This window comes from Oreochromis niloticus, linkage group LG7, assembly GCF_001858045.2.
Source record: "Oreochromis niloticus isolate F11D_XX linkage group LG7, O_niloticus_UMD_NMBU, whole genome shotgun sequence".
Classification (NCBI taxonomy): Eukaryota; Metazoa; Chordata; class Actinopteri; order Cichliformes; family Cichlidae; genus Oreochromis; species Oreochromis niloticus.
In genome coordinates this window covers 23,015,768-23,039,724 of record NC_031972.2, presented here as the reverse complement: position 1 = coordinate 23,039,724, position 23,957 = coordinate 23,015,768, and the positions used below count along the sequence as shown (strand labels likewise).

Below are 23,957 nucleotides of genomic sequence, written 5' to 3'. Positions count from 1 at the left end.
ATGAAATATGAAAACCAGACTCCTCCTTTCTTTACGACTCTTATTTTAATCAATCAACTCATTACGGATGTGGTGGCGTGCCATTTGTTATTCCTCAGCTGTAGCTGCTATTTTAAATACAGTGATTGTGTAAGTGTTACTAATACATTCTACTCAAATGTCTCACTGAGACAGATTGCAGTGACAGAATCATCCATCCATCCACTTTGTTAACCACTTACCCAATGCGAGGGGGCTCAAGCCATTAAGCGAGAGGTCGGGTAAATTCTGGGTACATGGCCAGTCTATAATAGAGTTAACAAATGCACAGGGACACAGAAGCATACGCACTCAGTCACGACAACTTCAGAATAAAGAATGAACATGCTCTGAGAAAACTGATGGAGGCAGCAGAAGAACATGAAATATCAACACAAAGACCGCCACAGTCAACAAGCAGCTTTGGACGTCTGTCAGGCGACCTCCTAAACACTGCACTGCCATGCTGACTGCAGACTGTAAAGTAAAAAATAATAAGACTTCACCATCTGCAGTTCAAAGTAATGATTACGTAGCCCTAAATTCTGCTGTGAAGCATAAAAAATACTTTCAGGTATAATATTTGATAAACCTCTCAAACTAAAACTACAGTTAGGACTGGATAAGCAGGTTCAGTAAGGTTAATTCACTCCATACACAGATCACATTTTTTATTTTTCAAACTAGACTTGACAAGAATATTGTTAAATGAGAACAACTATTCCCATTCCCATGTGAAACTACTCTTAGCTTGAGTTATTCAATCTTCAGATCTCTATCTGTGAATTTAAACTGGCAGATTTGTGTTTGTAGGTCCTCAGTCTTCAGTGCTTGTGTTGAAGGCGGCTAGGCTTCTTTCTGGTCTGTGAGGATGTTTCACGTTTCTTCTACGTGGCGGCTTCAGCTAATCGCGTGTACCTGGTATTTAACCCTGGGAAGCTGTCATCTTGGAGGTTCTTAGGGTTGTTTGCCAACTTAAACTAAATACTACACAATGTCTGATGTGCAGCGTAATGAGGAGTGCTTGTACATATGAAAGACCAAACATCCACTCCAGAGATGCAAAGAAGAAACACCTCATCAGGATAAGACCCAGTGGTATGTCTGCACTTAAAGGAGAAGGGACGCTCTTGTGAGAATCTGAATGTTTCCATTTTGGACAAAGACAGATGGTTTGAGAAAGGAGTAAAGGAGGCCATCAACAGCCAAAGTGAAAGATCATCACTGAAGAGAACTGGTGTCCTGCAACACCAGCTATCAGCCACCTATAATGCAATCCAGAGATCCCTTCCCAAATGTTTCAACCTCTGTGACCCTTCTTTGTGTGTGTGTGTGTGTGTGTGTCCCTCTTTCGCCTCTTCCCCCTTCCCTCATTGCATTCATAAGTGGTCACGGCATACGGCTGCCCCTCCACGATTCTGGTGCTACCGGAGATTACTTCCTGTTAAAAAAGTTTTTTTCTTTCCCACTGTTGCAAAGTCTTTACTCATAGGGGGTCCTCTGACTGTTGGAGTGTTCTCCCTATTATTGTAGGGTCTTTAATCTAAACTATAAAGGACATCGAGGCAACTAATGTTGTCATCTGACCCTACTAAGGGTTAAAGTTGGATTTGACAGGTAGAGGTCAAACAGAGTGCTGCAGTCCAATGTGGGGAACAGAATTACTTAATAAGTGACATAATAGCTTATTTGGAGTTCCAGTAGATCTTTCTCTGAGTAGACTGATCAGTCACCAGCTGACCTGTGCTGCTGCTTTCTGTGGATTAAGTCAATTGAATTAAAGGTTGCAAGATGTTTTGCAAAAACATCTGTTGTCCACATTAAGGTCTCTCTCTCTGAGAAATACAGCAACTGCACATTAGCTAGCAGAAAACTTTTTTGTGACAAACTGTGCAGAAACTATGTTTGCTGTTATTTAGTAAGCAACTTTGAAAAGCTGCATTTCAAATTTCCTGCCAATTGAAAAAAAGACTTTGCTCCATTTAAGTAAAGGGTCGGCAACCCTGGGCACCTTAACTGATGGCACGACCATAGCTGGACTGGCTATCGGGCATGCCGGTGGTGATTTTTCGTTTTTATGGGCCGATGATTTTTTATTTTATTTATTTATTTTTTTTGTAACGGTATAAACAATGAAAGGTGGTGGATTAGCCAGATGATGGCCGATGTGTAAAAATAAGTCAGTTGTTTGGTGGTGGCTATGGCGGAGCTACCATAAAGGCCAGCAGGTGGATGAGGGAAAGGGAGGCAGGAGGAGGAGAGACCCGAGGCGGCCGCTGGTCCGAGTGTCAGGTGAACTGAACTTCAGGTAAGAAGTTATGACCTGCAGTCTATCTGGGTCAAATATAAACCAAGTTTAGGTGTAGTTTATTTTCATTGTGCTGACTTTTTACAGTCAGTTACAATAACTTGTACTGGTACTAGCTAGCACGACGGAGTTGCTATACAGCTGGGTGGGTGCTATGATGTTACTGATAGTGAACTTTATTCTATTCATAAGGTTAGTTAGTAGAGTTGCCAACCGTCCTGTAAAAAACGAAATCGTCCTGTATTCAGAGAAAATATTACGCGTTTCGTATTGAGCTGAAAAGGAACACAAGCTGTGTCCCAAAACGTCGGCTGCATCCTTCGGAGGACCCGGCCTTCGCGGTCTACGTGGGCCGGGTCCTTCAAAGACCGAGAAGGCCGGAAGTGCGAGGCTGTGAAATGGGACGGTCTAGCCTTCAGATTTGCGTCACCGCTGTGTCTGTGGAGTTTAATAAACTCGGCCGTCTGCTCCTTGCTATCTAAAATATAACAGGACACTGGCGTAAATTATCGACCGTCTCACACTTCTGTTTGATCAGTTTTCTGTTTGACGTTTATTCAGCTGTGTGAAAATCCCGGAGGAACCCACCCGATGGATTAATAAAGTTTTAATTAATCTAATAATCTAATAACTTTGATCTCAGCCAAACCGGTTTACTCCGGAACAAATAAAACACCGAAAATAGGCAAACAATTACATTTTTAAGTTATCCAAGTGACTTATATATCATATTTAACCTGAGTAGCGAAAGAGCGGGGGTCTGAAAACGATGAAGCGGGGAGTCCGCTGCTCTCGCCGGCTGGAGTGACCATTGAACCCCCCGGCTTGCTATCGAGCGGGTGGGTAACAGACATCTCCGAAAACGTCGGCGCACTTTTGCAAATATGTGATGTCTTGATAAACCAAGCAGATATTTGAAGTTTACACAGCTACTTTCTCGCCTGAAAATATGTTAAAAGTTTATTTTGTGACCCAGAAAGATTAATAAGACTAATTTTAAAACTTAGTAGCGGCCGCCATTGTTGGCAGCTGAAATTTGGCTGGGCCGCGCTATGAATTCTGGGATATGGTGGGCCACGAAGGACACACCCGACCCATCCTTCAAATTCGGGGAAATGAAGGACGCATTTGTCGGCCGCATTTGAAGGAGTCGACGAATTGGGACAGCCTTCGTCGCCTGGCTGTGACGTAATCGGCCTTCAAATGCGGCCTCCGGAGGATGCAGCCGACGTTTTGGGACACAGCTACAGTCTGTCCCGGGTGTTGTGCCAAAAAGTGATTGCCTGCCAAAAACTGATTTCCAATGTTTCCGTGTGTTTTTTATGTGTAATATCTTTACGTGTGTTCCTAAATATACTTTGGTGAACAGGTATTACAAAGGGGTTATATATAAAATTTAAAAATTACCTGTTTCTCAAGTATCTTTATAACTGTGTTATTGTACTTGCAATATAGTCAATCTGGTCCCTTTTGTCCACTTAAAATATGTTTACAGAACTATTATTGCATTTGTTGCAATTTCAGCGGTCCTCTTGGTCAGATTACTCTTAAAAGAGACATTTTTAAAGTCAACAAGAATGTTTTTAACTGCATAAATAAAGCATACATAAAAGTCACTGCCAAAAACTGATTGCGGCTTCTACCTTGTTATAGGAATGTTGTTTGCTGCTCAAGATGACTTGATATCATTCATGAGTGATACATTTGACATATGTTTCACATATTATAGACCAACAAGTTATTTATAGCAGTTTAAATACAAGCAATCAGTTTTTGGCAAATACCGGAAATCAGTTTTTGGCAGACGATCACTTTTTGGCACAACACTGGACTTCAGCTAGAATGGAAAAGACAAAGCTTGAGTTATTCTGTGTCTTTACGCTGCACAACTGCCTCTTCTTCTCTCATTCTCTCCCCCTCCTTCTCCTGTTGCTACTTCAATCATGAAACTGATCAATGATCAGCTGATCGGCTTTTCTGCCGCAAGTCCCATCTCTCTTGTTTATCACCCACTTTGCGCCAGAAAGAAGAAACCAGCGGATGTCGCGCTAAACAAGAGCAGCACGTTTAAGGTTGATCAGCTGTTGTTAGAATTTATTTAATATTAATTTCTAGTATCAGTTGATGTTTGCTGGAGCCACAGCTGTAAAGCTGCTGGTCATGATATCGGTTTGGATATCTGGTGAGAGGGAAACATGAAGATGAAACCAGGAGATGTCCTTACTGAATCATCAGAGCTGAACAGGTGATGGAGAAACAGGTTTACCTTTTAGGTGACATGAATGAGTTGAAGGGAAGTTATGAACTGTTTCTGAGAGACAAATAAAACCAGGATCCTTTTCTAAGTAGCTGACAGCTGGTAACTGTGCAGGGGCGGGTCTAGGAAAGTTTTGCCAGGGGGCCAGGTAGGGCATTAACAGGGAGAGGTGGGCACGAGGAAATACTTTTCTTTCTTATTCTCATTTAAAATGTCTAGCTTTTAATAAATAATTATCTGAATCTTACAAACAAAGTTTTTATCTGATGTAAAATGTATAGAAATCATACATACATACATACCAACAAGACAGTGTACATCACTGTCACGACAGCGTTTGTTTTCATTCAAAGGCTTTATGGCTTTCCCTATAATACCTCGTGGGCTGGTCTCTAGTCAAAATGCCCGGGCCGATTTTTTGTGCCAGTCCAGCCCTGGGCACAACACGCAGTGAATTAATCTAAGAAGGTGCATTAAAAAATAAATGGCCGGGCCAGCGGTGCACATCGCAAATTAGCTCGCATACACACATTAGCTGTGCCGCTTCTTAATGACAGTATTTTAGCTAACAACCCCAACTACCAGATTCAACTTGTAATTGGCTAAAAATAACTTAGCCTACCGGTGAGAGGGACATTGCTAGCTGGCAGTTTTTTCAAGCGATGAAATTTCCACATTCCAACACTTCAAATGCTTCAGGAGCTGTCCGCTCAGCGCAGCATCAGCACCACGGAAATACACGGATACATCTGTAGACTCGAGACAGAATTCACAATGTGTTTTCGGGACTTTCAGGTGTATGGACCAATGTTTTCGTTTCTGATCAAACCAGAAAGCTTTAATGAGCAGCTGGATTTGTCTCGCATTAACTGGCTGAGTTAATGCCAATTAATGTGACATCGAAATGCAGCTGATTGAACTGAAAACCTCGACTCTGTGGGGGTTTGCAAAGTTTGCAGAACTACGAACGGAGCTGTAATCCGTAGCTGTGCGTGTTCATGGAGCTTGCATTTTCACCTGCTGGACATCACTACCTGACAAGTTTAACTGTCTTCAGAACATTGCAGAGGCCTTATTGACAGTATTTGGTTCTACATATCTGTGTGAGCAGATTTTCTCTCACATGAAGAGTGTCCTCAGGTAGCCATCTGAATGCTGGACACTCGGAGACCTGCGTCTTTGAGTGGGAGACCAGAGATCACATTAACATGTGTATCCCTGTATTAACAAACATGCCATATTGGCCCAGTTTATTTTTCTTATCATTGTTGTGAGGAGACCATAAATAGCATTTGCATTTTCTGTTGTACAGTTCATTTACTGTTCTTGTTATAGATATAAAGTGTCTTTTTTTGTTTCAAAATAGCTGATAACTATTCGCTGATAGCTGCCAACATCTGCAAATATAATTCTATAAAGTTGTTCTATATAGTGTTTAACTGTTAATATAGAGCGTTATTAAATTTATTGCTAATGCAATCATATGGCACATTGACTTCTGAGGAAATTTTAGATGGCACTCATCATCAGAAAGGTTGCCGACCCCTGGTTTAAGTTGTCTCCTCTCCTCTTCTGTCCAGGGACTGCACCTTTTATTTACATCTACACCATGAACACATCACAAAGAAGAAAAAAAGCATCCTCTTAAATGCAGCTATGGTTTAAATTTGGAAATCGTTGGCAATTTTCAGAAATTATCTAAGAAACCTCTGACTTTCAGGTTAAGGTCACTGGGACTTTTAACGGATATCAATTGGAAAATGCTACGTCACATTCTCCAGTTATCACCTTCACAAACTTCAGCCACATGAACTCATTCAATACTATTATACATAAACCTATCAGATTTAAGTGCGAATTAATTGCACCTGGGACTCATCAGTTTTAGTACTGAAGAAGCTCCTTGGATGAGAGGTAAAAGGTCTTCATGAACCTAAAAAGATGTGAAGGTAACTTCAAGTCAAGCACTTAAGACAAAACTGGCAGATATCGTTTATAAATGACATGCAGCTATTTTAACACTTATAAATATTTGATGCTATAGTACACTGTGCTGATTATCTGCAAAGAATCAATAGTCAGCATAGATATACTAGTGAGTGTTATCTAGAGCAGACAAATTAAACAGTGTGTGTGTAGTAAAGCCTATATGTGCAGAGTGTCACGGACCCTCTGACCAGACAGCCTATTGGATTTACAGATTATCCCATTAGACTGGACTACGGTGGCCCTTCAGTACAAACACTATGCTAATCACTCATGTCCCCGAGCAGCACAAGTCAAAGCCAAATGCTTTCTGCATCAACAGCTGAACCCACAATGATACACATAAAGGACTGTTTATTTCATCAGATTAATGTTTCTTCCATTTCAGAAATTAATTTTAAATCACAATGATTACAAGTGCACCTGTTCATAACCACACACTTTCCCCCTCTTCCTGTTCCTAAATTAGTTTAACAATGGAGAGAAAAAAAAAGTTACCTGCAAAACAAAAATAAGATGTGAAAACTGCTTTTAAATACTGCAGGTGGCACAGAGGTGTCTTCAGTTATCAGATCATTTAAATGTTACATTCACACACAAGTTAAACATTAGCAAGTATGACATACTGTTTAATTGGATTATTATGAGAGTCAATTTGCACCGTCAACACATGAAGAGTATCTCATCTTACACTGCCATTGCTAAAAACACAAACAGCAGGAAAACACTTCACAACAGAATATAATTACACACACTTTTGACACACTGGGAGCATATGCGTTCCCACACACAGGACCTCCCTCACACAAGTGGAAACCACCATATAGAATTAGCCGATTCACTCAAATGTACCATTTATGGAAGTTGGAGCACAAGCTTGCGCTACAAGATGTGAAGTTATTTTACAACATAAATTATTTCAGGATTCTTGTGCCAGTCTGTAAACAGTGTACTTTGTTAGGCGATGTTATATATTCTGTGGCATGTGCTGCTCTTTGTACATTCATAGCACCCCCCTGCATGCAAGGGTGACTTGGAAGGATGAATTCAAAGAAGTTTCAGTAGGACGCACGTGAACAAAAAGGTAGCAACAAAATTTAGGAGAAAGCCGTGAATCTTATTTCACCCAATGACAAAAAAAAAAAAAAAAAGATCCAGTCCTCCAGCTGTGACTTTGAGTATACAAGATCTACAGCAACACAGAAATATCTAGACCTCCAGGAGTGCAAACTGTGTTGATGAACCCAACAGCAACAAAATAAGTTCTGAACTGAAATTGGACCACCGCTTACAAAAAAGAAAAAAGAAAAAAAAAAAAACTATCACATGAAAAGAAAATGGCTTGGGATGTGGCACAAATACCTAAAATTTTACACCACTGTATCTGAGGATTTATATGGTTGTTATAAGACACTATGCCCCTTATGCTGAAGGACTGGTTTATCTTCAGAAGGCTGGAAGCTTTTAACGCTCGCAGGAACACAGTGAGACGGACCGTCTGATACCTCAACAGGGCGGATAGTAAACTAATATTGATAGCAAACGAAAAGCTTCATTTTCTTTCTTTTAAATTCTGTGGAAATAAAATCCAGTAATTGTGTCATTTTTCGGCCAAACTCATCAATTAACTTGTCATCTGTCATGCTTCAAACAAATCGAAAACCACTTGCTTTAAATTCCCAGCAGGGGGCCTCAGTTCTTCTCTTAACACGTAATTTGACCAAGCATCAACTTGTTAGCAAAAATGTCCAAGCCAGGTGAAGTTGCAGTTCTACGTCATACTCATTTCCGCCACAACTTGTTGAAATCCCACTAAAGACGCTAATACAGTCGTGAGCCCGCTGGCAGTCTGAACAGAGTTTAAAGTCAAGCTTTGTCTAAAAACACAAGACAAGCCATTAAACATTAAAATGAGTAAAACTGTGCGTTTGGCAAAAACATGTCTACGGTTAGGAAATTTGGCTCAATTGTACAATTGCAGGAAAACATCAGGTGGCACTGACCAGCTGAAGAAGAAAAATGCTAAAACCAGCAGTCTGAACGACAACTTGCATTGCAACATTTTCTCCAGTGACAACAATGCCGTCACTAATGTAGTCCATCGTTCTTGTGACATCTCCTCTATAAACAGCATAAACATGTCTATGGATAGACATGTGCCGCTAACGTAGATCGCACCTTTCATTTTCAGTTCTTCTAATCTACCCCTAAGTTTGGGGTTGGAGGGTTATTTTTCCTGACTCGAGTGCAACGGAAAACACACCAAGAAAACCTCTGCTCTCTATGAAATCTCCATCTCAAGCGTAGATCTGTCCAGAACCACCTGTATGGGCGTTTTCTCCAGTGAGGCGCTCCTGGCTCGACGGCCTGTTTGTGTCACTGGATTTAATGACACTTGTGTAGTCTTGAATTCCCACTTCCAAGTTCTTGGCCCGCAGGGCAGCAGTGTGCAGTTTATCCAGAAAATCAGGCATACCTGGACAGGTTTTAAGAGGGAGAACATTCTCAAAATCAGGCTGGAAAAGGCATAACATGATGAAACACTCTCTCTGAAAACTTATATTTATTCACTGGAATTTGAGTCCGTTTCCTTTATTCCATTCCTTTATCCTCTTTCTCTATTTTGTGTTTTGTACAGCTCTTTGATCAACATTAGTCGTTTTTAAATATTCTTTTTTGAATAAATTTCAGTTAATCCTTTCGTGATTAGCATATGACTTTTTCAGTACTCACCACTCGACACCATCCAGCTCACACAGTAGCGGGGGAAGACAGTCTGAGGGTCATCACTGTAGGTCAGCAGATAATCAAATCCATTCTGTGAGGAGACAAACAAAACTATGCCGAGCAACTTCAAAAACAGGGCACCGTGGTTTAAAATGAAATAATGTGTGCAGCATGACGTTCATTACAAACCTCATCAAAGGACTTGTGTGGGCGAATGACCATCTTTGACTGGTATGAATGGACTCTCACATATTCCTGTGTCTCTGGGACTCTGGGATGCTGCACAGCTCTGCACAGCCAGATTATATATATGCACAAGATAAGATACAGATAGCATTTAGTCTGATTATATAAATACACCCAAAAATAACTAAATTAACAAACATCTCTTCAAGTCTGACCTGGAGACCAAGATCATCAGGTTGTTGTTGAAATCAACATCATAGCGGCGCACATAAACATAGTCCCTCGAATACATGGGATACTGTGAAGGACATCAAACAAGATTAAATAACAGCTGAGTGTACGAAATGCAACCTAACCTTACTTGGTTGGCAGTTGCTCTTGATCAAAAGGTAAATGAAGGTCATTCATACTTTGACTGATAACAAAAGAAGTGTCATGGGTGAATGCAGGGTAGGCTTAACAAACAGCAATCTACAAACTCACAGGAAAGTGTGTAGCCCAGTGCACAACTTCAGAGCCAGTACGGGCATCTCGGTCCACCACTTCAAGCTTGATAACAAGAGAATCCCACTTCTTCCTGTACTCTATGTCCAACTGGGGGGAAGGGAAAGGCAGAGTGTTAATGTTGTTAAAGCATTCCTGTGATGTGTAATGCGTTTCAAAAAAAACATCCCATAAAAAAAAAACAAAAAAACAAAAACCCACTCCAATTAATATGAATCTATAACCAAACTTGATGTGTCGATTTTAAAAGGTTGTTTGAGTAAACAGTGGTTCAGAAGGTCAAACTTCAAGAGTAAAGAGATTGCTGCACACCTAAATCCCCAATAATGGATTAGGAGTGTAGCCTAATCGTACATCCTAATCATTTCCTCATGTATGTCAGCACTGAAATAGAATAGGTGATCAGCTTCATGCAGTTTCCTCACTGCCCTAAAACTTTTGAGGTAGTCAAAATTGCACATAATTAGACTAAACTTAAATATACCTGTACATTGAAGAATTGTCTTGGTGTGACATCGTCATAAGAGCCCAATACTGCAAGTAAAAGATAACTCATCAGACAGATCAGACCAGGTCAAAGTACCTTCAATTACCTGCTTAAAAATGCAAGAAAAATCTGCAGAATCCTTTAGAGCTACAAATATTTCTCCCTCTATGACAAAATTGGACAAATATGAGAGACCCTGTTAAACATGTGTGTAGGATTAGCTGACCTCGATATTCGTAGAGGTGACTGTTGGGAATAGGTCGCTTCCACACTCTGAAGTCCTTCTTTTCCACCACAATTTCCCAGCCAGGTTCCTGTTGCCCAGTTGCAGTCCCCGAAGATACACTTAGTCGTTTTGCTGCCTCCAGCTTCTGCAGCTCCAGTCCACACCTTCACAAAGATGCAAATATCGAGCTTAGATTACTTACAGGTTATATTCAGATCATAATGAAATGCTGAACTGTGCATAATAATGTAAGAATAAATTTAACTACACTGTTTACTAAAATTTGGAATCAGGACAGGAATGTCAGTGCTGCTTTGTTGAGAGTGCCAACAGAGTAAGAGGCGTTTTTACATCTATTCCTTTTTTTTTTTTTTTTTTTTTTTGCATTAATATATGACTTTATAAAAGTTGTCCCACCTCTGAATTTCCTCATCTTGGATCTTCTCATTCTCCCACATGAAGACACCAGCCAGGGCAGCCACAAGTTTCCCAGTAGGGGCGTGCTTGCTCTGTAATCTGCGCCATATGTTGCCAACCAGGGTCCACTTGGTGCGCTCTGAGTACAGGTTGGAGTAAAGCTCTCCAACCTGGCATGCACGCCGGAGTCTCTGGCCGGTCACAAAGCCGCAATGGTCCGCAAATATGGACAGCAAACCCTTCCTCTTGGGACCAGAGGCCGCGGACTCGCTGGCACCCACAGCTGCCCTCTGCAGCCAGGACAGCAGCAGGCCCACGTTCCTGCCTAGCAACGGGAGCTTCTCAAGCTTTCCCCTTCCCTCCTCGACAGTACGTCGAAATGACCAGCTGCTCTGAAGCCTCACAGTATTTACACCGATCTCACAGATGGGACGGCGGGGCACCGAGTGAAACATGACAGCTGTGTCCGTGACACAAATTTCCAGAAGTAGCAAAGTGCAGCAGCAAGGTTAGCTAACAAACTTTGTTTCCAAAGCTAATGCGCTGCGAGCTACCACCGCGCACTCCCTCTACCCTACGCAGATAATGATGCACAACTATAGAAAGCAAAATTCATAACTTACTCTAGTCGTGCCACTAGCTGCTGAGTTGTCTGCAAACACGCGACATGTAACGTTAGCATTAGCTAACCTTATCTCTCTTCACTAGCTTCTAAATTAGCGGAAGCTACCTGCGCAAACTAAAATACACCGAAAAACCTCCGCTCCTGCCTCTGAATATAATATCTAATAACTTCAATGTAAACTGAACTGTTATATTGTAGCTTTCCACCTGTGTATCTGTCCTGAAACAGCCTCACGTTTTCACTCAGTGCATTTGACCTCCTCTTCCTACTCTCTACCTTGCGCACGCGCTTGTTAAGCCCGCCCACAATTCGCTATACGGCCTGTGATTGGATGTTTCTTGCTTCATGTAACTTCTTATTGGACAGGACCACACTCCGTTTGATTTTGAGTCGTTTAAGCACCAGCATGTCTGGTTGTCCAGCGTCGTGTGTCTACTAAGACCCATCCTCCTCAGTTTCACCGCTTAACCGATGATTTGGGTTAAAGGTGAAGAGAAGGTAAACTGCAGCTGTAGTCCAGGATAAGTGTTTACGGAAAGTAAAAATCATGCATAATAGAAAGGGGAATGCTGGTACTTCGTGCCATGGAGCGTCTGAGGAAGAGGAAGTCAAGTCGCCCTCCAGCGGCGCAAAAGTCGTAGTAAAAGTGGTGACCCTAACCATGACCATAAATTACGCGCAAACGTGTTGTAATAGAGCCAGTGGCGGTCCTAGCCTGTTTGGCGCCCTGGGCGAACACTCCCGCTGGCGCGACCTACACCTTAGTTCACAGATTTGCTTTGTCTAGGGTTTATTTCTGGGATTTCGCACAACCCAGGGTTAAAATCATGAATACATAATGGGCTTGGATTTACAACATTATGAATGAAATGTGCTATATTTAGAAGCAGCCCCCCCCCTCGACAGGTTGTGTGTGAGACTTTAAATCATCAAACTGTAAATTATAAATTTTAAATTGTTATTGATGCCTTTACCCCTGGTCCTAAAGTGTATATTTATTTTCTTGCTCTTCTTATATTTATTCTTTGTTTACTTGCACTGCTGTAACTGGAGCCTCGTCGTCTCGTCTCTCTATATACTGGACTGTATGTAGCGGAGATGACAATAAAGTTTACTTTGACTTCAGCAGCAAGCAGGCGCACCGAGGGCTCTCACGCTCACTTTTCACGTATAGAATTTTGAAAAAACATCGGTGCAAATTATAAGTCTGTATCATAATGTCTGGTGTTTTCATGTTTGTTGGGTTTTTTTAATTTTGTTTTATTTTGCGAGTTGGTTATTAATATGCTGCTCCAGCCAGCCAGAGAATCCCCCGCCGCCCCACCCTCTCCTGCCTGTGCAGCAAGCAGCAGGCGCACCTCACAAACGAAGGGTGCCCTTACTCCCAGCAAATGGGCGATAGAAACCCAATCGGTGCCTACAACATTCCCGATATGCGCTGGCATGATGTCGGGGCAGCATGAGTACGAGTAATTTTTTTTTTTTTTTGCCGATGCCCATGATGCCGCCCCCCACCATGATGCCGCCCCGGGCAACCGCCCGTGTCGCCCGTATCAAAACCCGCTACTGAATAGAGCGGTGATACTTGATTGCTAAAGTATGCTCCGTGGCCCCATGGGGGTCGTGGAGATACTGCACATGAGGAGTTAAGTCATTTTAACTTAAAACAGGGGAGTCAGGTAAGTCGAGGAACATACTCTTCGTCCTTAACTTTAAATAAATATACACATTAATTTGCAAAAGTCTTAAGGCACCCACCATTTCATTATATTATGCTAGGAAAAGAACAGAATAGGTGAAAGAAATTAAAATAATGTGCAGTCATACATGAAAATACAATATAGAAAGGGAAAAAAGTTTAATTCTAACGAGCTTGAAAGTCAATATTTGATACAACCACTTTTATTCTTTCTTTGCTTTTGTTTGCTATGTTGTCTGTTATCTATAGACACAGAAATGATTCATCCTTTAAGTCAGGTATTTTGAATGATTTTTAAGTGGCCTAAAATACAAACAAACTGTTAAGTATGGAAGCCCGTTTCCGCCACTAAAAAAAAAAAAAAAAAAGTATCCATAACTCGAAATTTTGAGTTATCTTAATCGAAATTTCGAGTTATTTTCTCGAAATTTCGAGTTAGCGCTGCCAATCAGTAATCTACGTAAATGACGTCATTTCCTTGTTACCCGGAAGCTGAAGCCCTCAGCTACAAATGCTACAGCTAAGCTACCAGCATTATAGCCAGTCGTGAATGCACAAATTGCTGATTATTTTCAGTGTGGCTTCATAAATGATGAAATCCTTGTGTTATTAGCTGAATCACATGGCGTTACTATCAGCAAACGTACTCTCGAAAGCGCCAATTTGTTGCAATCCGGTTTTGAGTGCACATACCACATAGATTACCGATTGGCAGCGCTAACTCAAAAATTCGACTTATTAACTTGAAATTTTGAGAAAAGTAAGTCGAATTTTTGAGAAAATAACTCGAAATTTCGAGTTATGGATACTTTCTTTTTTTTTTAGTGGTGGAAACAGGCTTCCATAGTTAAGCCACCATTTTTGTGGTTTTTACATTTCAGAGGCAAATTTCTCTGACCATTTTCTATAAATAATGGACTTAAATTATTTGCTTAGTTTGCTGACAATTCAATTATTTTGTACTTGTTTCACAATGGTAATCTCGACCATGGACCTGTTAATGAAGTGGTTTAAAGCTTCCATTTTGAACAGTGTGCTGAAGACCAGGGAAATGGCTGTCTACTCTACTACTATTGGAAATCAGTGACCAAAAAACAGAGTATGTACACCAGAAAGACTTTTCAATGCTCAAGACATCTAGAGATTTTAAAGCTCTATGAAGATTATAATGGTTGATAATTTTATTAATCATTGTGTCTGGATTTTTATTTCTCACGTTTGCATTTAAGAAGTGAAATCAGTGAAAGGGTTTTGTAGGCTTCCTGGAAACTCCTGAGACCATTTCCACTGGTTGGTTAAAGGTAAGGTCATCATTACCTTCAATTTTTCACCTTAAATCATACCAAATCAACAGTCCATACCACAAATGTACTCCCAGAAGCTTTTGCTTGGGCAAAATCATCAATTGTAAAATAAAAAATAATAATAACTAATGGTAGCCATATCAATTTTTAAAATTTCAAATCAGGTTTCTGCAGTGTTTGAAGATATTCACATGTGATGCTGAGAGATCTCTGCTGGGAGATTAAGCCATTTACACTAACTGTACGTCAGTGAAACGTGATCAAGATTATAAAGATCATAAAACATCAGGGAAGCTCATTAAACCATAATACTGTTGTTTCTACATTTAATTTGTTGCATTGAGATTAAAAAATAGTGATGTGCAATACCACTGATTTCCTTTCTGATCTGATACCAAGTAAAATTTAGGCTGGTATCGACAATACAGATCCAATACTTTGTACAAAAACTTAATGTGTTTGGAAAATCAAAATAAGAAGTGGAGTATTTCAGATTATATCTTCATAAAAAATGTAAGACATCAGATTACTTGCTCTTGTTTAATTATGGAGAATTGTCATGTAAGAAATAAAAAAACCTGAAAAGGCAATACCTACATTTTAAAATATTAAATTAACAATCACACAACTGAGAAACATTTTATAGACAAATGTTATTGTATATCTATCTATCTTATGTATGAAATATATTGACATATTACCTAAACGTAATTTTACCTTTCAAAATTCAGCAGTAGTGTTACACGTTGCCAACAGCTCCGCATTATCTCTCTCTGTACCTGGACAGTGCCTGCATGCAGCACAAAAGGACTCTGCTAGTGATGTCTGTCTCGCTGTCAGGGACCAAGCAGTAAGGCATAAAGGACACAGGTGTTTAATTCAAAAAAGGGGTTTTATTGACCCAAAAGTATAAAAAGAATATTTAACAAAGCCAAAACTTAAACAGGCAGACCAATAAAAGAGGTCAACTCAATAGACTAAACTCAAGATAACAATTAATAAAACTTCAAACCAAACATAAGATAAACTGACCTCCTGAAATGACACATGGGGGAACTTAAATACTGGTTTAGCTAAACCAAATGACACACACGGGGGGGGGATGGCTGCCATATAACCAACTAATACAAAACAATTAAACAAACATGAAACACCCCCCAGGCAATGAAGCATGTGGTTTCATCCAATTAGGCTGTCAGTGGTACTTCAGCTCTCCCAGCCCTTTGTCGCACCTTTTGCCAGACAGGAGGAGAAGCCAAACCCCAGGTAACATGTGTGGCATGTCACACTCGCCCTAGCGCTATCTGTCCCTGTTCTCCTCTTTAGTTTGTCTCAACATAAACCGATCATATTTTGTGCTATGACTTGGTTTTGTTTGTGTTTGACAAGGTTTGTGGTCTTGCCAGGTGTTTCACTGTCCATGTCTTAGCTGAAATAGCTCCACTAACAGCTAAGACACAGTCTGTGACACAGCGGAGCTGAAATAGCTCCACGCAATACTCACCTTACGATCAGCCATCATTGTCGAGTGAGTGAGTGAGTGAGCACAAGTGAGCCGTGACGCATTTATACAGCCGTGTTTGCAATATTACTTTGACAGGCCCCAATCATGTAGACAGCCCCAATAAGACAGTTACTTTGCACTGAGTTACTGTTAATGACAAACTACAAATTTAGCCCAGAATTACTAAAATATTGACATTTTAATATGACAGTCTATTCTAGAACATAAATATCTGGTATTATGAGAATCACTTTTTCAATATTGAGCCGCACACCACTATCGGAAAGTATAAGTCAACCTTTCTTAATTCTGAAAGGCATTTTCCTCAAAAATAAAGCAAGAAAAGTGGCCGCTTATGGAAGAGCTGCTGCCAATTTGTCATGTGTTTTAACAAATCTGCAAATTTGAAAGTAATTACATGTTAATACATTTAAAAATTCATATGAACGGAGACAAGAATATTAGCATTTAACTTTTATTAATGTTTCTGTTGTTTTGTTGTCTCTCTGTCATTTATTTGTTGTTTCTTTGTTCACTCATTTAAATCCAATTTCAATTCAGTTTTATTTATTCAATCATTCATGTTTGCAGGTGGAGAAGATTATAGGAGTCACGTTTGTATGGTCAATCATGTTGTTCCGAAATTCCGAGGAATCTTTTTCCCACAGATTTCTTTTTGGGTGTTTTCTGAGTCTTTCATTTGTTGCTCTAAATTAGTGTCTCTGGTCATGAAACCATGCAAAGTTCTCATCCTCTTTCACATTCTCCTGGTCTGGGAGTCTGAAGATCATTTAATGCAGACACAAGTTCTTCACTTACACTAGGAAGTTCAAACACTGGTGCAGTTTCTGCAGAGGTCTCTGCAGTCTTCTGTCAGCTGTGCTGTGTTTTGACTGTTGAAGGTTGCTTGTGCATAGCCGCAGGTTTTGGCTTGGATTTTTCAACGTTCCATATGAACAGTAGCCCAGAACTTGTGAGTATAGCTTTCCACTCACATGTTGAAGCTGTTTCAGGCTTTGCAGGGGTATCGTCAAGTTCCACTTTATTCTCAGCACCTTGTGCTAATGCAGAGGTTCCCAGAGCCATTGCAGGGGGAGTGTGGTATGAATAAAAAAAAAAAAAGAAGAACATTTGGACACTGCTAGCAAAATGGACAGGTTTCTGATGGGGCTCCTACACAAACACAAAGCAGAAGATGAAGCATTGCCAAATATGTTTCCAAACCAACTTCCTTCCAAGCCAAATACTAGAAAATATAGTGAAGCATATCTTGCCTTTGGCTTGATGCCAAGGTAGGTCTCCCTGACAGAATTACTTTCCCCTGCGTCGGGAGAACGCACTGGGCTGTCCAAATCACGAACAAACAGTATCCCACATTCTTGATTATTAGTTCACAAACACTTCTTGTAATGACTAACTACTCCTGACATTTTGGAAATGTTAGCTCTTTATACAGTAAAGTTACAGTGGGATACAAATAATATCTGTCACGGTCCTGGGTCGGTGACCCAGTGTTTTGAGTTTCTTGTGTCTCTGAGTTTTGTATTATGATCTTAGTTCCCTTTGTTCCCCCAGTTTATTCTTTAGTCTAGTGTCTTAGTTTGGCTTTCTTGTATTCTCTTTAGTTCTCTGAGTATTTAATAGCTGCCCTCTGTCTCTTTGTTGTTGTTCTGTGTTTCTTAGTTGCTCTGTCTCCCCTGGTCTAGTTTACGTCTGTGCTACTTCCTGTTTTACTTTGAAGGTCCATGTCTCTTGTGAGTGTATTCTACTTTGCTCCCTCGTCTCGTCAGTTCTGATTTCTCCCAGCTGTGCTCCCCTTCTGTGTCTCATTCCCCTCGTTACTTCCCAGTGTATTTTAGCCCTGTGTTTCCTTGTGTCAGTGTCGCGTTCTCCCTCATGCTGTGTGTGATTCTCCCCGTGTCTCCTGGTATGCATTATGATTAGTTTTTCCCAGTTTAGTTTTGTATTGCTTGTGTTCTGTTCTCCAGCAATAAAGCTGTGCTTTTGAGTTCAAGTTCTGTCCCCGTGAGTTTGCGTTTGGGTCCAATTCCTGCCTGCCACACAGCCGACCCATGACAATATCAGGCTGATCCTGCCACAATTTGTTCTCTCTGTCCAAATCACGGGCAAACTGTATCTCACAGTTGTTTACATTTTAAACCCATTTAGCACAGAGAGGCATTTTTTGAAAAATGTATTGATAGCAATCTTGAATATTATTACACAGGAAAAAAACAACTACGCTTAAAATAATTACACCATGACGTCTCTGCCTTTCTAAGGCTACGTTCACACTGCAGGTCTTAATGCTCAATTCCGATTTTTTGATCAAATCCGATTTTTTTGTCTGCTTGTTCACACTACAAATAAAATGCGACAGCAAACGCACTCTAGTGTGAACGCTCAAAGCGGCCCGCATGCGCAAAAGAAGATGTCATACACAACGCGCTCTGTTTAGACCCAGACCAAACAATATTTGACTGATGGCCCTTAATATAAAGACTTCGGACTTTACGTTTCCCAACTTTTGCTTTAAGTTATTTTGTTATTTACATAATAATGTAGATAACCTAATAATTATCCTTATTGCTGTTTTAGAGGAGCGGTGCTTCAAAGGATAGTTGCAGATTTCTGTCAGAATCTGCAGATTATACAGTACAAATAAAATGTTCACGTTTCTCCAACACTGTCTTCCCAACAGTTTCACTGACATCTACACAGGAAGCGTTTGCGATGTCTTCTCGGGCGCTTCTCCGGCGCTGATAATTGGCGTCTGTCTTGTGTCAGTGACGTAAAAGACGGATTTAATGCGACATGACCGTTCAAACAGCAGTCGCTTTCTAAAACATCGGATATGTATCGGATTCAGTACCACATACGAAAGTGACCCAGATCGGATTTGAAAATATCGGATTTGTGCCGTTCACACTGTCATACCATGATCGGATATGGGTCGCATAGGGTCAAAAAAATCGGATTTGATGCGCTTTCGCCTGCAGTGTGAACGTAGCCTAAATGGAGGGACAGTAACTGCGTGTCTATGTGTAAGCATGTAAAAACTGCAGATAGATTAACAGTAACAGTATTTTGTCTCTATCCGCCAGTGTAGAAATTCATCTCATGTAAATAATAACGTGGCGCACACCGTGACGTGAAAAAAGGCACATACCTTTGACGTTGCATGACGAACTCCGTATTCCTCGTCCACACGTAAACGCAAAAACTGAGTTTTAGAAAATTTCCAACCTGACAGGTGTTTTAAAAAATCTCCGTTTTCGGTGATTGAAAACGCCATTTACGTGTGGACGAAAGGCCCAAATGCATAGAAAAAGCTACGTTTTCAAAAATACCCATGTAGGTGTGGACGTAGTGTAAAAGAGTTAGTAGTTTATTTTATTGCAACCTGTAATTTATTGCAGTTTAATTTTATTTGGTTAATGGTTTACTAAGACAAAGGGGGGCCTAGCAAAAGAAGTTTGGGAACCATTGTGCTAATGCATCCTGCTGTGTTACAGATAGTTTTCTGGCAACACTTTGTTTCAGCTGCTGTCTCTCAGTTAAGAGAACAGATATTTCTTGTTATAGTGTTTTATGTTTTGTCTTTTCTTCCAAGGTGTAATGGAGGTCTATCTCGGAGAACCATTGTACATTTTTTGGGAACTGATTAAAGTCACCAGTGTTGTTTACATGCTGGACAGCAGGCTACACACTGGATATGGTGGGTGGTGCTTTCGGCACCAACATGTCTTTAGGATTTTCGTCATGTGCTTTCAGCTCTGCTATCTCCTGGAGTAAGAAAGCCTTTTCTCCTTCTAGCGCATTTATCTTTTTCACCTTGTCATGAAGCTCTTTATGAGAAACCCCAAACTTGACATCTTTACTCTGGCTGGTGTTTGTTGTGTTACCACACAGCAGTTTCAAAATTCGATGTACTTCCTTTTTTAAAGGTGGTGATGTAGACACCATTTCAGACTGTGTGAGGGTTACTGAAGTCTGAGGTGTCTGGGAATTAAGGTCTCTGACAGGTTTTGGATCACAAGATTCACCAAGGTTTGCATGGGTAACTGGAGTCTGGGATTTTTCTTTTAGCATGTCTGCTTTTTTCTGCCTGTAGATGTGTGGGGGGGGGGTTTTATTCCTTATGGCCCGAGATTTCTCTAAGCTCTAGACGTTTTGTAGTTGTTGTAGGAAGTTCAGACACAGCTGCTGAATCTGTGAGGAAATCTATGGGTTGTGGTCTGGTATCTACAGGAGTCTGAAGATCATTTAATGCAGACACAAGTTCTTCAGTTACAGCTGGGAGTTTAGACACTGGTGCAGTTTCTGCAGAGGTCTCTGTAGTCTTCTGTCTGCTGTCCTGTGTTTTGACTGTTGAAGGTCGCTTGTGCAAGCTATCAATCTCTCAATCCTTTCCGTGTCCGGGCCGGGTGAGCCTTACCTAATGTCCACCCTTCTGTTGTTTTGGCTTGAATTTTTCAGTGTTCCATATGAACAGTAGCCCAGAACTTGTGAGTATAGCTTTCCACTCACTTGTTGAAGCTGTTTCAGGCTGTGCAGGGGTATCGTCAGGTTCCACTTGATTCTCAGCACCTTGTGCTAATGCAGAGGTGCCCAGAGCCATTGCGGGGGGGGGCACGGTATGAATAAAAAACAAACAAAAAAAACATTTGGACACTGCTATGCTGATGGACAGGTTTTTGACGGGGCTCCCACACGAACGCAAAGACAGTGTTGGGGAGTAATGGAATACATGTACCTGCGTTACGCATTTAAAATACAAAATATGAGTAACTGTATTCCATTACAGTTACCATTTAAAAAGGTTGTATTCAGAATACAGTTACTTTGATGAAATAAATGGATTACACGGTGGTCTTTTCCTGTTTCACATGTTAGGCTGTCCCCTCTCTATTTTTGGTAATTCCACTGCGGTGGAAACCCAAACAAAACACGCATCAAGAGGCTCTAATGCCTGTGTCTCAATCTCGCGGCCCATGTCACCCTTACTTCCAGCCTGCATAATGACGTGAAGAAATATTTTTAAAAATCATTGTTCAAAAAATTATTTAATATGAAGGCATAGCAATAAAGAATGTAGCCTCATGGGCAGTGTAGCCCAGTTGTAAGTAAGCTATTAAGACTTGACTGTACACTGTGTTCGTGTTTTTCTCCGAAACAGTCATTTCCGTTGGAGCAGCCTTTTAACGCCTCTCTCTGTCTCTCGCTAGCAGAGTTGACCCAGACAACAAAGTAAAGCTAGTTTTCGGTTACGAGCGCAACATATTAGCCAGAGGTCACTGTACTACGTTTCGGAGTCGTGGACCTGTTTTATATACACGCAGAATAGTTTTCTATACAAGATCACTGCAAAAAGTGCCGCCTTACCTGATGTCCACCCTACTGTTACTCATATTATATTACGATTTAAAAATCTAGTTGGTATTGGTATGGTGAGTATCCTTCAGTAATAGTAATAAATCACACAGCAACAGTACATTCATGTAGTTGTAAAAAGCATGATAATATATTAAGTAATCCAAAGTATTCAGAATATGTTACTCTCATTGAGTAACGTAATGGAAAACGTTACAAAATACATTTTGGGGCATGTATTCTGTAATCTGTGGTGAAATACATTTTAAAACTAAACTTCCCAACACTGCGCAAAGCAGAAGATGAAGCATTGCCAAATATGTTTCCAAACCAACTTCCTTCCAAGCCAAATATTAGAAAATATAGTGAAGCATATCTTGCCTTTGGCTTCACCCGGACAAATGCCAAGGTCGGTCTCCCTGACAGAATTATTTTCCCCTGCGTCGGGAGAACGCGCTGGGCTGTCCAAATCACGAACAAACAGTATCCCACATTCTTGATTGTTAGTTCACAAACACTTCTTGTAATGACTAATTACTCCTGACATTTTGGAAATGTTAGCTCTTTATACAGTAAAGTTACAGTGGGATACAAATAATATCAGGCTGATCCTGCCACAATTTGTTCCCTCTGTCCAAATCACGGGCAAACTGTATCTCACAGTTGTTTACATTTTAAACCCATTTGGCACAGAGAGGCATTTTTTGAAAAATGTATTGATAGCAATCTTGAATATTATTACACAGGAAAAAAACAACTACGCTTAAAATAATTACACCATGACGTCTCTGCCTTTCTAAGGCTACGTTCACACTGCAGGTCTTAATGCTCAATTCCGATTTTTTGATCAAATCCGATTTTTTTGTCTGCTTGTTCACACTACAAATAAAATGCGACAGCAAACGCACTCTAGTGTGAACGCTCAAAGCGGTCCGCATGCGCAAAAGAAGATGTCACACACAACGCGCTCTGTTTAGACCCAGAGCAAACAATATTGTTTGACTGATGGCCCTTAATATAAAGACTTCGGACTTTACGTTTCCCAACTTTTGCTTTAAGTTATTTTGTTATTTACATAATAATGTAGATAACCTAATAATTATCCTTGCTGTTTTAGAGGAGCGGTGCTTCAAAGGATAGTTGCAGATTTCTGTCAGAATCTGCAGATTATACAGTACAAATAAAATGTTCACGTTTCTCCAACGTTGTCTTCCCAACAGTTTCACTGACATCTACACAGGAAGCGTTCGCGATGTCTTCTCGGGCGCTTCTCCGGTGCTGATAATTGTCGTCTGTCTTGTGTCAGTGACATAAAAGACGGATTTAATGCGACATGACCGTTCAAACAGCAGTCGCTTTCTAAAACATCGGATATGTATCGGATTCAGTACCACATACGAAAGTGACCCAGATCGGATTTGAAAATATCGGATTTGTGCCGTTCACACTGTCATACCATGATCGGATATGGGTCGCATAGGGTCAAAAAAATCGGATTTGATGCGCTTTCGCCTGCAGTGTGAACGTAGCCTAAATAGAGGGACAGTAACTGCGTGTGTATATGTACGCATGTAAAAACTGCAGATAGTCAGATTAACAGTAACAGTATTTTGTCTCTATCCGCCAGTGTAGAAATTCATCTCATGTAAATAATAGAATAGAATAGAATTAGAATTCAACTTTATTGTCATTGCACATGTCACAGGTACAGGGCAACGAAATGCAGTTTGCATCCATCCAGAAAGTGCTTTAGTCGTGATATAGATATATTACAATATAAATTAGCAATAATAGAGATGTGTAAGTATATTACAGAAATGGGTCTATTATGGTATGTTATAATGTACACAGTGTGAAGTATGTTATGAATATTCTATAACTATAAGTATGTACAGGCTGTAGTGAGTACAAGCTATGTACAGGCTATGAACAGGATATAAATATGAAATAAAAACTCTACAGAAATCTGAGATATACAGTTATACAGAATGTGAACTATGTAAGTTATAAACAGTTGTGGGATTAAAAATTATCGTATGTACAGAATGATTATCTACACAGAACTATACAGTAGTGGTAAAGTGCTAGTGGTTGTGGGTGTGTGTATGTTCAGTCCATGAGTTTAACGTGGGTCAGATGTCAGGAGGCAGAGTTCAGGAGTCTGACAGCTGTGGGGAAGAAGCTGTTCCGGTACCTGGTGGTCTTAGTCCGGAGGCTCCTGTAGCGCCTCCCAGAGGGCAGGAGGGTGAAGAGTCCATGTGATGGATGACTGGGGTCTCTGATGATTTTCCCAGCCCTTTTCAGACACCGCTTCCTGTAGATGTCCTTTATGGCAG

The 23,957-nt window shown here is 40.6% G+C and overlaps 1 protein-coding gene across 1 annotated transcript; it reads right to left on the bottom strand.

Moving 5' to 3' along the window:
- Nucleotides 1-6,906: 6,906 nt before the first annotated feature.
- stard7 (StAR related lipid transfer domain containing 7) lies at nt 6,907-12,074 on the bottom strand. The gene is made up of 8 exons (XM_003444382.5): nt 11,117-12,074; nt 10,700-10,863; nt 10,471-10,520; nt 9,966-10,076; nt 9,698-9,780; nt 9,486-9,585; nt 9,303-9,387; nt 6,907-9,045 (listed from the first exon to the last, which is right to left on the bottom strand). The coding sequence occupies exons 1-8, from the start codon at nt 11,569-11,571 to the stop codon at nt 8,867-8,869; spliced, it is 1,227 nt and encodes a 408-aa protein (XP_003444430.1). The 5' UTR covers nt 11,572-12,074; the 3' UTR covers nt 6,907-8,866.
- Nucleotides 12,075-23,957: the final 11,883 nt, after the last annotated feature.